Source organism: Tenrec ecaudatus, chromosome 18 (genome assembly GCF_050624435.1).
Source record: "Tenrec ecaudatus isolate mTenEca1 chromosome 18, mTenEca1.hap1, whole genome shotgun sequence".
In the NCBI taxonomy this organism is placed as follows: Eukaryota; Metazoa; Chordata; class Mammalia; order Afrosoricida; family Tenrecidae; genus Tenrec; species Tenrec ecaudatus.
Genome location: NC_134547.1, coordinates 43043301 through 43060326, shown reverse-complemented (window position 1 = coordinate 43060326; position 17026 = coordinate 43043301). Strand labels below are relative to the sequence as shown.

The 17026-nt window shown below is 42.5% G+C and overlaps 1 protein-coding gene across 1 annotated transcript in view; it reads left to right on the top strand.

Annotated features, from left to right (window-relative positions):
* Positions 1 to 15579, top strand: part of TOX3 (TOX high mobility group box family member 3) — a 131040-nt gene extending 115461 nt beyond the window's left edge. The window contains exons 4-7 of the mRNA XM_075537177.1: positions 1657 to 1926; positions 6951 to 7178; positions 9401 to 9481; positions 13985 to 15579. Coding sequence (XP_075393292.1) covers positions 1657 to 1926; positions 6951 to 7178; positions 9401 to 9481; positions 13985 to 14707 — 1302 coding nt within the window. The 3' untranslated portion in view covers positions 14708 to 15579. The remainder of the gene's footprint in view (positions 1 to 1656; positions 1927 to 6950; positions 7179 to 9400; positions 9482 to 13984) is intronic.
* Positions 15580 to 17026: the final 1447 nt, after the last annotated feature.

The window sequence follows — 17026 nt, the reverse complement described above, 5'->3', positions numbered from 1 at the left end:
CAGGAACCACTTAAAGCCTTTTATTTGACAACCCAAAACAGAGACTGCTATTTAGGGGTATAACTGTATAAATACCTTTCACTGAAAGCTAATTTTGAATATATCTACCTCATCTTTATATAGATATATTTTTAAAATCCATTAGTGCTTTAAATTGTGGTATATTAAACAAATGAAAACAACACAGGTTTAAGATGAAAAAAATAACATGGTACCCATCCAAAAGACGTTGAATGAGTTCCAGATGCTGTTGAAAATATAATTCAGAATCGAAATAACCCTCTGGTTAACCACAGAGGATTTTACAGCAAGGTTGCCCTAAAGCATGCAGATGTTCGCTCTCTGAAACCCAAGCTCGGTGCTTCTCCGGCCCATCCTCGCTGCGTGTCCTGTGCACGCTGGATGGATAATACGAAGAATGGATTCTCCTCTCAGAGAGCGGCAGAAAGACGGGTTTTTGTTGTTGCTGGGCGCCGTGGGGTCCGTTCCGACTCATGGCAGTCCTGCGTACAACAGAAAGAAACCCCGCCTGCAGAAATGCTTGCGCCTGTTATTGCATCGAGGGTCTTCCTCTGCTGTTTCCCTTGTGCTCCACCAAACATGGAGTCCCTCCTCCAGGGACTGGTCTCTCCTGAGCACGTGGCCAAAGTCTGAGACAGAGGCTTGCCATCATTTGTTTTCCAAGGAGCATTCTGATCGTACTTCCTCCAAAACGGATCTGTTTGCTTTTCTGACCGTCCACGGCACTTTGTGTGTTTGTCTCCAGTTGCATAATTCAGATGCACCATTCGTTCTTCAGTCATCCAGCTGCACTGTCCAGCTTTCACATACAGAGGATGCGATTGAACGTACCACGACTTGGTACTCCAGATGGCATCTTTGAGTTTTAACACTTTAAAGACGTCGTTTGTGGTACATTTGCCCAGTGCGAAGTACCATTTGATTACTTGACTGCTGCTTCCAGGTGTGTTGATTGTGGAGCCAAGTAAAATTAAACTTTTGACAATGACACTCTTAATTGTTGAACATGATGTTGCTTATTGGGTCTAGTTGTGAGATGTGTACAAACCAATAGTATGCTAAACTGGTTGATGAGTCTGACTTTTCTCAATGAGATGCAAACGTTGAAAAGTTCATTTTCCTTTGCCAGAAATCTTTGCATAAGTCATCAATTCTATAGTAAAATAAACCAGGCTGGGCACTTGGGCTTTGTGCCACAGACTCTTCAAATGTTAGCACGAGTCCTTGTACTTAAAACCATTGTCTGCAGTACACAGCATCTATCAACTTGCAAAACATCAGCCCGTACTTTTTGGTAGTTTTGAGTGCTTGGATTCATGGAGATCCCCATACACCATGATCATATGGGTCCTGTTCTATTGTGAACCATAGGCTCTCACTGGCTAATTTGGGGAAGCCGGTCCGCAGGCCTTTCTTTCTAGCTTATCTCAATAAGAAAGTACCATGGAAACCTGTCACCCAAGAGTGACTCTATTTTTTGACATGATGACAGAGCTACCAGTGTCACAACACACAAGGCATCATAGTACGAGGTGACATGGACCGGCGGTAGCAAGCCTTTCTAGGGATTTACTAGCCTAAGTTCGTTAACATTGTTGTGCAATAAAACCCTTTCCCTCTCACTTGATTTTGAAGGACCAGAGCCATACACCAGTTTCACAGTACCGCCAAGATCCTTCACTGATCATGAGGTCCATCGTCCATATGACTGATGCTGCTCGCGCTGGGATCATGCCCCCCGCTCAGCTCACTACCATCAACCAGTCCCAGCTCAGTACCCAGCTGGGGTTGAATTTGGGAGGTGCCAGTATGCCCCACACATCTCCTTCACCTCCAGCGAGTAAATCGGCAACGCCCTCCCCTTCCAGCTCCATCAATGAAGAGGACGCCGATGAGTCCAACAGAGTAAGTTTCAAACACACTGCTGTAAACCAGCCAGTAAGTGTCTTTGACTTTCATTCCTGACGCTGTCTTCTTTTTCTCTCAGGATTTGAAGTAGCAGTTACGTTTAAGGTTTAATTATTTTCCCTTTAACTCCCCCTCCACTTTTACAATTGCATTTAACTGGAAGTTGGGGGATATGTAAGGTTTGGGGCAAGTCACTTAACTATTCTAGGTCTTATGGTAACTTTTCAAATCTGCAAAAGAAGGCCTTTCTGTTAGATGGACAGGAGCCCTGGTGGCCTAGTCATTACCACGCTTGGCTGCAACCTCTAGGTCAGCAGTTCAAAAGCACAAGATGCTCCTCAGGAGAAAGATGGGGGCTTCCACTCCCATAAAAAAATTCACAAGGGCAATTCTTCCTTGTCTTATAAGGTCTCTATGAGTTGGCCTGAACTCTGGCAGTGAGTTTATCCTAGACATGCCAAAAATTCTAAACTGCTTTTATTTTAATGTTCTGATGCTTCTGTTTCATCCAAATAGTGGACTGAACTGCTGGCACATTTGATAGAACTTGCATCTTCAGTGGTGTTTATCATTTTATAAGGTCTTTTATCTTTGCTTTCCCATTAGGAAATATAAAGTTTGTTGTTGGGTACCATCTAATTGATTCTGACTCTTAGTGTCCCTACATAATGGAATAGCACTCTCCCCATAGGATTTTCTTGGCTGTAATTTTTTGAAGTTTCATTTTTATTTCTTTCCCTGGCCCCAACAATTTTATTAGCACATAATTTACATATCATACAATTCAGTGGTTCAGCCGTTCAGTCATATCAAGGGGACTTGTCCAATCATCAGTTGGACACATCAATTTTAGAACATATCTCCCTACCCCACCACCACCCCTGTAGGCATTTTAAATCACCTTTAAAATGAGTTGTACAATCACAATCCATTCTAGTGCGCCCTCCCCTGCTCCCTTGGTTGTAACCTTTTATAGGAGCAAGTGGGCAGGTGTTTCTCCCAAAGAACTGCTGGGTGGTGGATTTGAACCATTAACTGTAAGGTTAGCAGTGAGTTAGTAGTTAAAGGCTTAACGATGGTGCTCCTGGGTTCCTTTCCATCAATAATACATAATTTGAAATAACTATTCAATTGCTTTCTGCCAATCATAAGTAACTAATAAGGAATGTACTATAACAGAACGCCGTTACTTACTCCTCATTCATTCATTTTCTCTCCACTTAATTTGTGCTTGACATGTTACCTGGTTCTGGTGAGGTAAAGACTTATCAGAGAATCAATACTTATGGTCTTCCCAACTGGGGATCGATAACTATGTTTAAAAGTAGCTCCGGATGTGATCAGTTCTCCAACTGATGTATCTGATGAGCTAAGATGGTCATGGATTCTACTTGGGAGAGTGATTTGAAGAAGGCATTATTGAGAATTAAAGCCTCAGGAACTCACAGGGGCGGTTCTACTGTCCTGTAAGGTTGCTATGAGTTGGTATCAATTTGATAGCAGTGAGTTTGGGGTTTTTATGGTTCTTATGATCGATATAATAAAGGCCTAAAAGGATGCATAAAGTTTTGTGCTACAGAAAAGAGGGGCAAACATTTTGGCATTGGAAGCAGCAAAGAGCAATCGGAATACTGGAAATGTATGGGTATAATGAGTTCTTGGTTGGGAGAGGAAAGAACTAGGAGCTGAGAGGTGGATGAATGTGGTGGTCTTTGTTGGCATTCAGTGTTTGCAGTGCTGATTGGGAATTAGCTTAGAGGAGGAGCATAACCAAATGTATGCCTCAAAGATGATTTAGCTCATATATAGGCTGCATCATAAAGCAAGGGACCAGAGAAAAGAAAACCAACTGAAAGCTCCTTTTCATTATGAACTACTTTATTTTAGCAAAAGAAGGGATGGGCAGGAAGACCCAGCCAAGAGAATCGCTTAAGAGGGAGACTCAGTAGGAGTTTGGCAACCCGCTGGAATTTGGAGAAGCATGCCTTCCGGCTTTAGTTTCAGAGGTAGCTTGCATCTGAGAAAAAAGGAAGAGAACGTGTTTTTTCTTGGGGAAGACAGAAGTTCAACGTGGCATGGGTTGGATTTCAGGGGCTTACTGTTGGGTCTAGAACTAAGCTCATTGAGTCTAGAACTAAGCTCACTGGAGCAGGATCTAGAGATATTATGAAGAAGATGTAGGTGTGGTCAGCATTTCTCAGAGTTTAAAGAGTGAATCATTTATCAGTGTTGAAGGAGTCGATAATGATTAGTGAATACGTTTAAATTATTAATTTCAGCATTTTAAAATTGTACATTTACTTTTTTGTGATCGATATGTAACAGCATGTGCTTTTTTAAACTTTCTGCATAAAATTCAGTGAAATTAATTATGCTTATCATGTTGTGTGATGCTCAATACTAACCCATCATCCTTAACAGCGAGCTCAGTGCTGCAAAGCCATTGACTACAACTTCCCTAACCACCAATAAACGTTGTTCTCGCCTCACTTAGCTTGTTCTAGATATTTCCCATTAGTGGAATCATACCCTTTCTGTCCTTTGGTGACTGGCTTCTTTTACCCAAGAGAATGTTTTCCATGTCCATCCATACTCTAGAGCATCAGTTATGGTTCAGTAGCAAATGGAAGAAAATGGGCTACAGTAGATTGAGAATGTTGTGGCCGAAAAGAGGGAGGTTAGAGAAATGTTGGCAGAACCCAGAGGGATTTCAAGGAGAGTTTAGTCTTTGGCATCCAATTAGCAACCCAGTAAGTGCAGGGTGGGTAAATGCTGAAACCCAGTACGCATATGCACAGGGATTGCCGCGTAGTGAAGTAGTGAATAAAGAAACAGGAGAGATGTAAGTTGCAACTGGCCACAAACATTCAAATGGCTTTCTTTCGTTTCTGGTTATCATGACTTACTTCTGCACCAAACCAGGGATGTCACATATGCAGAGAGCCTTTTCCACGGTTCCTGACCTGTTCTTTTGCAGGTGAGGGTCTAGGAATCCAATTCGTTATTTCTTAAGCAATTTAACTAAGAAAACATGGTTGAAGTTGTTGTGTAGGTCTCTTTGAGAGTAAAGTTGTTAAACTAAGGAATTTATTCCTAAAAAGTAATGGGGATTAAGGCAAGTCATAGTTATCTAAGAAAAAGATTTTAAGCGTTATCAATGTTTGGATGTTGATTTAAAGAGAATGAAATCTGATCTGTCTTATTTGTAAAAAGTTGAAAAGTATCTTCTCATTTGCCAGGGTGCTCCCTCCCTAGCTTAACCAGTGGGTATTTGAGTCCATTGCAAGTTCATGTGCATTAACTAGAATGAAAGAAGTCTCACTTGTTCTGAGAATTAGTGTCTACAGAATTATTGAACCAATTGTGCGATGGTATTTTCAAGGAGATGTGAGACATAGCTGAACAGCATCTGAAGCATGCAAACCACTTGTGTGGATGCTGTTTGGAGCACTTTGCAGGATTCAGTGGAAGAAATCTCACCTTGCCTTCTATGCTCGAGACCCGGGGTCAGTGTAGTCATAAGCAGACATATCTAGCGTCCTTATTGATATGATGCTAAACTGGTCTCAGTGCAGCTTCCAGGCAAAGCCAGACGAGGAAGCCAGGCTAGCAATGGCCATCTGAAAGCAGCCGATGGAGTCCCTGTGGTCACACCAGTCTGTGATCCCCAAGTGATTGTGGGGACGGTATAAGCCAGGGCAGCATTTCACTCCACTCTGCAAGGACTTGCCATGAATTGGGGGTTGACTCTGCAACAACTAATAACATGGATGTGGTCAGCAGTCAAGTAGTATGAAGTGTAGACCTACCTAGAGTAGGCAGGCAAGAATTTTGCGTACCTAATGCTTAGCCCACCATGCCACCCAGGCTCCTAAGAACTTTCTTAATACCTTAATTTTCAGAGCTCTCAGGGGTTACGTGCCAATTTAAAAATTCTCTGGCAATTTCAGTAATTTGAGGAAACACTAAATGACCTTCCTTCTGAAAGTTATTTTCCTCTTGGAAAAATGTAATAGGATTCAAGATTCTAGTCCATTAAAAGCCAATTTGGTTGCGTCTGTATGAGTTGATCATGCCCGAGGCCAGCTCTTAAAAAAAAAATGCTTGTCAAAACAAACAAAAACAGCACAAAAAACAACCCTTCTGTAAAAGGATCTTTAATGCTGCCATGCTTAAATCTAGGAATATAAAATACTGTCAAAAATTATCCCCCCCAAACCTGCTTCTCAGAAAAGTATGTTGTATAATGGTATTTTTATGGGCAAACTTCCATATCGTATGTAATAGGAATCTTTAATCTTGGTGATTTTAAGTGTCAGTGACTCCATGACAGTAGGTTTTGGTTTATTGCTCTTGTGTAGATTTTCAGTTTTATGAAAAATATCAAGATCCTTTCTGCCTCTATTTTGACATCATTATGACATTTTTTATTCTTCTAAAAGTTCTCATGTTTAACAAATAAAAGATGGCCTTTTCCGAGTTTACATATGTTTAAGGATTGCAGCTAATTGCCATTTGAATTTCTATTAGCAAAATAACATTGGGGTAAGATAAAAATTAGCCCCCCAACATCTATTCAGACTGGTCTCACATATGGCATGGACTTAGGACCTCATTCAAATTATCTGAATATGAGCAACTTCCTAAATATTATTTAAACTTTTTCTTCCAAAACCTCTGACTCTATGCAGTATTTCGGTTTTGTGTATATCTGTAGCATAGATTTTATATAGCATTGCCTGGTACACAGTGTTCTGTTTCTCATTACTCATAATTGCTATTTAAAGCATATGCTGAGAATGTATTGAAGATACTTCTGGGTCTCATTAATCAGTGTTCTAAATGCTACTCTCCGCTGTCCAGTTGACTCTTCAACAAATGTGCCCCTCCCCCTCTTTTGTGGGGATTCATTTGTTGATGATGCTTAACAAAACCTTACAGAAACAATTGTGGGCTAAGTCCTTCTGGCTGCATTCTGTAAGGGTACATTTTAGGCACTGAATTTTCTTCCTGCTTTTCAGGCCATTGGAGAGAAACGAGCTGCTCCCGATTCTGGCAAGAAGCCCAAGACTCCAAAGAAAAAGAAAAAGAAAGATCCCAATGAGCCTCAGAAGCCAGTGTCAGCATATGCCCTGTTTTTCAGAGACACCCAGGCTGCAATTAAAGGCCAGACCCCCAATGCTACCTTTGGAGAGGTCTCCAAAATCGTCGCGTCGATGTGGGACAGCCTCGGAGAAGAACAGAAGCAGGTAAGACAGGACCCCTTACGGCAATGTATTTGACAGTGACCAGGTATTCCTCCTACCTTACTTCTTGTGAAAGCTTGACTAAGCTGGGGAATTTTAACAAGCCAACTCTCCATCAATATAACTTCTTCTCCGGGCCATCTGCGGTGGTGTACCTTTTGGGGCCAGCTTCAGGGTGAATGTTCAAGGGCCCATTCAGGGAAAGGTTGGGACACATCCAGGCAGTGTGTTGCAAGCATAACATTTTGATAATAATCTTTTCATTTTAACGAATGTGAATTTTTCCTCCTTTGTTCAAAAGGAGCACTACAAAGGGATTGGGTTCACCCTCCCTGCCTTTCATTGATCTTCTTTCTGAACCTTTGTGCTGTCCTGGTGGGTTTCCAAACTTTGAAGCCTCCCCTGCATGTCTCATTATTGTCACTGGGCATTTCAAGTTTTATTCTAAGTTCATTTTCAAGCTCGCCAGTATGTCGCGATTCAGAGATTAGCCATGCTGGTGGGAGACACTTCCTTAGGGGGCTAGTCTCTTCCCTTTTTCCCATGCCACTCCTCTGTAGGAACAGGGGAAGGGGAAGAATGAGTTCCTTGGGGGTTGGCCCTCCCTTTGCTCCTTGCATGAAAGTCCAATTACCATTAATGTGAGTGAACACTTAACTTATCCACAGAAGAATATACCCCTATTAGTGATCAAATAGAAGAATTGTTTCAGGATGAAGAGTAGAGCGCCTCTGGTTGATTTTCTTTACAAATCAGGAACTCATTCCTTCAAGCTGGTTTCCTTGGGGGGGGGGGGTGATGATAGAATGTGACTCTTTATCTCCAATGAGCAGATGGCTAGATGTGGCCCACCTGTCTCTATCCTAGACATGCAGTGGTACAGGAGGGACACACTGCTTACCTAACTTTGAAACTCTGGAGAGAAAGGCAGCAGGGCTTTGGTCTAACCCCCAGCCATGCGATCCTTGTTAAGAAAAAGGAAGTCCAAGTCAGTGGTCTCACTAATGGAAATCTGCCCACTTTTTCTACCGCTGCCTTGTGGTCCTCCCAAAACAAAGTGGAAAGGCCTCATCTTCTTTCCCATGTTAGTTTTTTCTACCTTCTGAGACATGTGTGTACAGAAAGGTTGATGCTGATGGAGAAGCCAGTTACTGTCTTTCTTATGAACCTTTTGTAACACATTGTGATCTTCTTGCCACCTGATTTACTGCCTTCACCTGAGGCCCTGCACGGTCACTCTCAAGGAATCTAGGCAACAACCTGAAAAAAATTTTCTCCTTTGCCATTGTTGTTTTTGTGGGCCCTGGTGGCTTGTGGCAAGCCCGTGTGTTTCAGAAGAGAACTGCTCTATAGGATTTTCTCAGCTGAAACTCTGGTGGCCTAGTGGGCTGTGTATTAAGCAAGGTCAGCCGTTCGAATCCTCCATTCAACCGGTGGAAGAAAGATGAGGCTGTATGCTACCGTACAGATTTAAAATCTCAGAAATCCAAATGGGGCAGTTATGCTATACCCTGTAGGGGGGTAGTGGTGAGTTGGAATCAAGTCCAAGACAGGGAGTTGGGTTTGGGGAAGTCAAATTTTTACAGAAGGAGCCTTAGTGGCTCAGTGGTTAAGCACGCCATGACTAATTGAAAGGTTCGAGGTGGTCTGGAGCCACCAACCTCTCTGAGGGGCAAAAGGTGACAATCTACATCTGTAAAGATTAAACCTGTTAAACCAAGCCCATTGCTGTGGAATCAAGTTCAACTCATAGTAACCCTGTGGAACAGAGTAGAACGACTCCCTGGATTTCTGCTAGGCTATAAATCTTTACAGAACCCGGTTGTCCCATTGACTTCCTAGGAAGCAGCTGGTACGTGTAAAACTGATTTAGAAACCCTATAGTGTGCATTGACCCTGCCCCGTAGGGTCACTGTGAGTTGGCATTGACGCCAGACAATGAGTTCATAGTGAGGGAGCCGTTGTCCAGGTCTTCTGCAGAGACGCTGGGGGATTGCAAACCACTTGCCCACCCAGATTTTTCACTTGAAACAATGAACCTCAAAGCTATGCCTGACGTAGGTGGCCAGGGTTTGGGTTGACTATTTGTGTGTTTTAACATTTACCAAACAAAGCCGAGGAGACCAGCCGTTTCTGAGTTGCACTGTGACCTAGATTGTGAAGCAGTTAATGTGTGGCTCAGAACTTTTATTCTAAAAGTGGTACTAATTGTGGTATTTTAATAGGTATATAAAAGGAAAACAGAAGCTGCCAAAAAAGAATACCTGAAGGCCCTGGCCGCATACAGAGCAAGCCTGGTTTCCAAGGTAAGCCAGCGCAGGTGGCCCCTTTCCCAACAGGTACATCAGTAACGTCAGCCCTGTAACACTGACAATACAATTGCACTCTCCTTAGTGCTGGGCGAGTAGAATCTGGAACAACTCCTCAACTTCGTTTGTTTCCATTAGCGATCACTCAAACCCTCCAATGCTGGCTTCAAAAATATGGGTAAATTTAGCAGCTACTTCTAAATAATTGTTTCAAAACAATTCCCTGACAGCTATAGATTAGTGCTTCAGTTCTTTGGGCTTGGGTTAGGTGGCTGCTTACTCTTTCATCCTGTGAAGGACTGAGACCTGCGTGTCCTTGGCGGTAGGTTTGCCTGGTGGTTTTGGACCCTAATTGGGGACTCTGCCTTTTGACCGAGGGCCCCACTCACAGAAAGAAATCTCATGTTCCTGTAAAATACGATCATGGCCTCGAATACTAAAAACAGCTTTACAGACATATTCTACGTAGAGTGCACAGTTGAACGCTACGTATTAAAAAATGCACCAATACCCCAAACAAATGCCATTTCTGATTATTGTACCCTTGATGCAAAAGAAGCATTATGTAATTTTTAGAAACCTTAAATGCTGTCTTTTACTTTCACAAAATGAATGGTAGTGTGATCATCTGAGCTTACACACTTCAGCTCTTGACACCTACTCTTGGGGAAGCAGAGGTGCCATTTCATTGTTATTGTCCCCAGTGCCACATCAGCCCTCCAGGCATAGTAGCTGATGTTGTAAAAGCCATTTCAAAAGGCTCGACTCCCTTATTTTTTGTTCTTCTTTACCTGAGTTATTTCTTTTGGCTACGAAAGCCCACAGTTGGCAGCTGCTCCAAATCAGATGAGGCATCCCATTGCCCAGAATGCTTGCCACTTCTTTAGAAAAAGAAAATGTTTATCTAGTCAATTGCAAAATGTTGTTTGTTTGTTTTGACAATCTGGAAGACACGCATTATTGGGTTTCAAAAAGTTCATGAGAAAGCTCCCTTATCTTTTAATACCATTTTCCCATGAACATTTTGAAGCTCAGAGGAACACGGCATAGCCTTCAAGTATATCATGTAGTCACTCCTTTACCCAGAAGCAGTTATCGGTGATCTCTGTGTGTTCCAGACTAAACTTTGCCATTGACTCAAGGATGACTCATAGCAACCCGATTGGATAGAAGAGGTATGCCCCTGTGGCTCTGAAAGACTGTACATCTTTATGGGAGTAGAAAGCCTAACTTTTCTCCAGAAGAACAGCTGGTGGTTTGAAACTGCTGACCTTTCGATTAGCATCCCAACTTGTAACCTACTAGACCACCAGGGCTCCATGCAATCTATGAATTGAAGCCAAAATTTGGAGGCATATGGAGGGAGCAGCCATGATTGGGCTTATCAAATCTATGAGTGACTTAGAAGCGATCACATAAAAGTTATATATTAGACAATTGAATCAGGATTAAGAAAAGAACACAATAGAGTGAAATTTATTTATTTGTTTGTTTATTTAGTGCAATTTGAGAAGTTCCTAATTTTATATTTAGAGACCTGGCAGACAACGAAGAATTCCTGGGTGTATAAGCTTATTATTGATCTGAGCCAGAAGTGTAGGATAGTTACTGATGTATGGATCCCTTAGGGAGCAGCATCTGAGGTACAGAGCAATGATTAAACCTACTGGGGGAACTTAGTTAGTGTCCAGTTCCACAACTAAAAGATGGCTGGTCCTCCCGATGCACAATTGGTGAAGACAAAATGGGTGCATAAGCAAGTGAGGTGAAGAAAGCTGATGGTGCCTGCCTATCAAGACCTGTAGCATCTGGAGTCTTACAAGCTTGGAGTCAAGCAAGCGGCTTGCTATCAGGGCAGCAAAGCCCACTGGAAGAAGCACACCAGGCTGTGTGATCATGAGGTGTTGATGGGAAGAGGTTCAACAACACACATCCAAACTGATATGATGGGAGTGGATGTAGTGGAGACCCAAAGACCAGAAAGAGCATTGGACAGTACGGAGGCTAAATCCGGGGTGCAGTGTGACAAGGACGAACTATATAACTGTCCTCTAGTCCTTTAAGATTCCCTCCCCTGACTGTTGTGGTCCATATGTGATACACCTCATTGGTCATATTAGACTTGTGTATGTCCATTTGTATGTTTAAGATCACCCAGTCAATGGTAGTCAAGGTAAATGACCCCTCAGAGACACTGACAGGAGGAAGGGTTCCCTGAGGCGTGGGCAGTGGGGTGGGGGTGGGGCCTGGGGAAAGAAAGGAAGGTGGGGAGTTGATAACATTGATAATTGTTTAACCCCACCCAATAGGATTGAAAAGAGAACTGTATGGGAAGGGAAAGGATAGAATGGAATGAGTGAGATATGTCAATAAAAATATTATTATAAATCATATTAGAATGATTGAAACCCAGGGCAGGGTAGATTTAAGGCATATGATCCTATTCTTAAAATACAAACTCAACTATATAAAGGACATATAAGTTGATCTCCATGTACCTAGATAGAAGAACAAATAACAGTGAGCTTATCCTATGTGCATTGAGCAGATACCCAGAACCCCTCCCACTCACGATGTAGCTGTGCGATGCTCTTCATAGCTACAGAAGAAAACAAACCCACCAATTGCTACCAGATTGCTTCCAACTCTGTGGCGCGATACAGTGCATGTCACAGTAGAACCGGGCTAGGTAGGGACAGTGTCTGCAACTTGATCACTAGGCCTTTCTATTGACGTTCCTCTGATGAACTCAAACCTCCAGGCTCCAGCTTAGCAGCTGGGTCAGTGAACTGCTCTGACCACCTCGCGAGAGCCCGACTTGCCCACTCACCCCGAAAAGGAAGAAAGCAAAACTTTTATTTTGTTTAAGACTACGGGGGTAAAGGGAGCCCTGGTGGTACAGCGGCACGTTGTTGAGACATAAGGTTGGCAGTTGGGACCACCCAGCTGCTCCATGACGGAAAGAGCGGGCAATGCTCCCAGAAAGGTAAGAGCCTAGAAAGCACTGAAGGGCGGTTCCCTGCTGGCACAGGGTCCCCAAGAGTCGGGATCCACTTGATGGGACACACTGATACCAAGAGCGAGAGAAGCCTTTGAGAGGAAGCAGTCCAAACATTGTTGTCATCATTAAAGATGGAAATAACGATATGATTTTACTGCAAAGTTTAATAATTTCTATCTTGAACTCTAGATAGATCTGTTGATCATATAGCAGATTTTAAAAAGATCATATGAGTTTGGGACATTTTCATTTTTCTATGACTCGTGCTAAATTCTGGTGACGCTTAAAATATGTATTAAATGAAATATTTCTAAGGTTTAAAGTGCTTCACTTTAGTTCATCTTAGGAATTGTATAGTTTTTTTTATATTTTAGGGAGCACTGATATAAGTAATCACTGCAGGACTTTGAAAGTTTCTGGTAGCAATTGTTTTCTAGTGGTATAGCATCAGACTCACTGCTAGCTAGCCTATTCTGACCCATCACAACCATTTTCAACAGACTAGAATGGCACCTGTCCGTTTCTGGGACTATAATAAATCTTTATGGGAACAGAAAGCCTAGTGTTTCTCCTACAGAGCAGCTAGTGGGTGTGAACCAGCAACTTTGTGGTTATCAGACTGACTCTTAACCCCTTCATCACCAGAGCTGCTTTTTCAGTGGTGCCTGTTAATTGAGAGAAAAAGCTGGCATTCTTTCCGTGTTTCCCATAGGCTGTTGTAAGTGTTTGAGACATGAGCTTATTGAATTTTTGAAACCTCTCCCACTTTAGTCCCATTTTGCAGATAGCCAAAATGAACAGACAAATGGATTGAATTTCACCAAGTACCCAAGTTATTCATTAGGAGAGCTGGGTTTGAATTCTGTGTTCTACTCTTTCAATATTAGATATTCAGCAATGAGATTACTACACACAAAATGCTGAAGAATACTGCTCATCTATATGTGTGTGTTAGTATATTTTGCCACAATAGTGCTGTGTGGCAAACATCTCCAACATCCGGTGATTGAGACAGATGATCATTTACTTAAAGACTGACAGCATAGCTGGTTCTTCAGACCTCGATCAGGCTTGGCAGATCAGCTAGTCCTTCTAATCTGGTAACTGTAATTCAATTTGGGGTCAGAAGGGGCTGGCAGATGGAAAATGGCACATGTATGATAGTTTACTGGCTCTGGGGGACCTCACTTCTAAAAGGTGGCTTGTCATTATCTACTTGACACTCCCAGAGCGTGTGGATGGATGCAAGGTCTCTGTGGAGCCAGCTTGGAACTAGAATAATGTCACTTTCTTTTAGCCAGAGCCACGGCATAAAACTAATCTAGATTCGAAAGGTAGAAAATTGCATTCCTTCTCTGTATGGAAAGAGCTAAAACGTCACCAGTAAAGATCTTCGGTACTGGCGGGCATGAACAATGATGACTGGTTTTGCAATCCGATCACCTCAAGTATGCGTTTTAATGCTCTGGAATTCCCCTCCCTAACCTGTCCTATTGCAGGCTGCCGCTGAATCAGCAGAGGCTCAAACCATTCGTTCTGTTCAGCAGACCCTGGCTTCGACTAATCTGACACCCTCCCTCCTCCTTAACACCCCACTGTCTCAGCATGCGACAGTAGCAGCAGCACCTCAGACTCTCCAGCAATCCCTCCCCAGGTCAATAGCTCCGAAGCCCTTAACCATGAGACTTCCCATGAACCAGATTGTCACATCAGTCACCATTGCAGCCAACATGCCATCAAACATTGGGGCCCCACTGATAAGCTCCATGGGCACAGCCATGGTCGGCTCAACGTCATCCACCCAAGTGAGCCCTTCCGTGCAAACCCAGCAACATCAGATGCAGTTGCAGCAGCAGCAGCAGCAGCAGATGCAGCAGATGCAGCAGCAGCAACTCCAGCAGCATCAAATGCATCAGCAAATCCAGCAGCAGATGCAGCAGCAGCATTTTCAACACCATATGCAGCAGCACCTGCAGCAGCAGCAGCAGCATCTCCAGCAGCAGATCAACCAACAGCAGCTGCAGCAGCATCTCCAGCTGCAGCAGTTGCAGCACATGCAACACCAGTCTCAGCCTTCTCCTCGGCAGCACTCCCCCGTTACGTCCCAGATCACGTCCCCCATCCCTGCCATTGGGAGCCCCCAGCCTGCCTCTCAGCAGCACCAGTCTCAAATACAGTCTCAGACACAGACTCAAGTATTACCGCAGGTCAGTATTTTCTGAAGATGCGTGTGATGAACGGAGTGGTGTGTCGAGGAGGGTGGCATAGGGGGGTGCAACTATATGTCGCTGAAATTTATAAATTGATGTTGGTTATGCAGCAATGTGTAACAGATCAAATGATCCTCTCAAATGTCTATCAGATAGGCAATACGAACTACAGTGTAGCGGGGTATCACCTTTTTAGCTAATTATAAATTACTTTGTTTTGAAACAAGGAAAGCTGTGCTCTTTTATGTGATGCCTTTTTTATTTATTCAGGCTATACCTACAATATGTGAATCAAACCGATTAATGAATCCTGGGGCATACTGATGACCATAGACTGGCCTCTCTGAGTCTCAGAACATGGCCTTATTTCTTCTGAAGTGAATAAGCCACACTCCAAGGCTCTTTGAACTGCCGAAGCCCTAAAAATAAAAAGCACAGTTGTAACTACCTGAAACATGAAGAATCTGTTCATACAAACATTTGTATGATATGAATAATTGATGGCATTTTTTCGTCATGAGAAAAATAATGTAAATCACAGACTTGCCAAAGTTCTTATTTTTCCCCCTAAATTTCTTCAGACAAACACGTGATTAGATTCAATTATTGACTCGCTTTCACTCTTTCTCCATGACTGCTCCAAATCAAACCACAGTATATGTTGTAACAATATCTATGACCACTGTTATCCCTGATATCCATTCCAATTAGAAGGAAAGAAATGTGAATATTATATTCTGTGTGTCCAGTGACAAGTTTCGAAGAATTAAAAACACTGTATTTTTAAAAGGGAAATGCACTTAAATGGAGACAGTTATTACAAAAGTTAAGATTTTAAAAAAGCAAGAGGTTTTATTATGATGTAATACCAGTAGAATATTTAAAAGGCACACCACATCTGATTAATCAATGTAAATATTTTCTTTCAAAGTTGTAAGTTTTCCTATCATGTGTTGTAAAGTTTTCATAAACAAGGCTTTAAGGTAAACACTGGTGACATGAACCATTCATTGCTACATTGCTTATTGTGTTTTTATGCTGTTTTATACTTTTTTATGAGTTATGATAGCAGCAATTAAGTTGTTTGTATTTTGCTTAACTAAAAAATGCTTTTATCTTGCTATAGAATAAACACATTTCAGTAAAAACCGTGGACTGTATTTTGATGCAACAAGAAGGAAGCTGTTCACTTTTCAATAAAATGATATGTCACATTTCACTGTGGGTCCTTGACTACGCCACAAACACAAGCTCACTGCCATCGAATCTACCCTGACTCATCTCGACCTGGTAGAACAGAGCAGAACTGCCCCTTGGTTTTCCCAGCCTGTCAATCTTACCAAGGGAACCGAAAACCTCATCTTTCTCCTGCAGAGCAGCTGGTGGTTTCAAACTGTTGACCTTGCGGCTAGCAGTCAGACATGTAACCTGCTATGTTACCAGGGCTGCTACTGAGTACTTCCAGAATGAGGATTTATACCACGTCACATGTTATGTCTGCCCTAGCTCATCTTCCATTTTCAGTGGACCAATAGGGGGGAAAAAAAACCACCTTGGGAAATATTTTGTAATTGGCATTTTCCTGTGAAGATACAGGTGAAAGGTAAGTATCTAGAGCAGTGGTTCTCAACCTGTGGGTCGTGACCCCTTTGGGAGCCAAAGGGCCCTTTCACAGGGGTCGCCCAATTCATAACAGTAGCAAAATTACAGTGATGAAGTATCAATGAAAATAATTTTATGGTTGGGGGGTCACCACCACATGAGGAACTGCATGCAAGGGTTGTGGCTTTAGAGAGGGTGAGAACCACTGCTCTAGAGAAACCAACTGTTTTTCTACTCTGGAAAGAGCTAGCTGGCAACATGCTGTTACTGCTATCACAGTGGCTGGTAGATGCTAATTCTTAAGCCATAATAATGATTTCCGACCCCATTTCTCTCTCCCCCTCTCTTCCTCTGTAGTGGCACCTCTTTGAGAGCAGCGTAGCCACTATCCCCAGTTGTCTTTGCATGATTAATTACAGCATCTGTCCTGTCAGAAGCTATAATGAAGAGGTCTTGATAAAAATTGCAAATGACCACTGGCAACAGTCTTAAACTGCTTATGATAAAATGAAAATTAAAAACAGCGAGTGTCAACCCTGACTAGAATCTTTATCTCGAAAGAATGAGGGCGTGAGTGGTGGGTGTCCATGGCTAGCGTGTGCATGACATTCAAAAATGATGGAATCTGGATCCCTAACAATTGTTGTCGTTCCGAGAATATTTACTGTACATTGTGGCATATGAATAATTCATTGCACTTTCAATATTTTATAATCCTTCGTACACTGT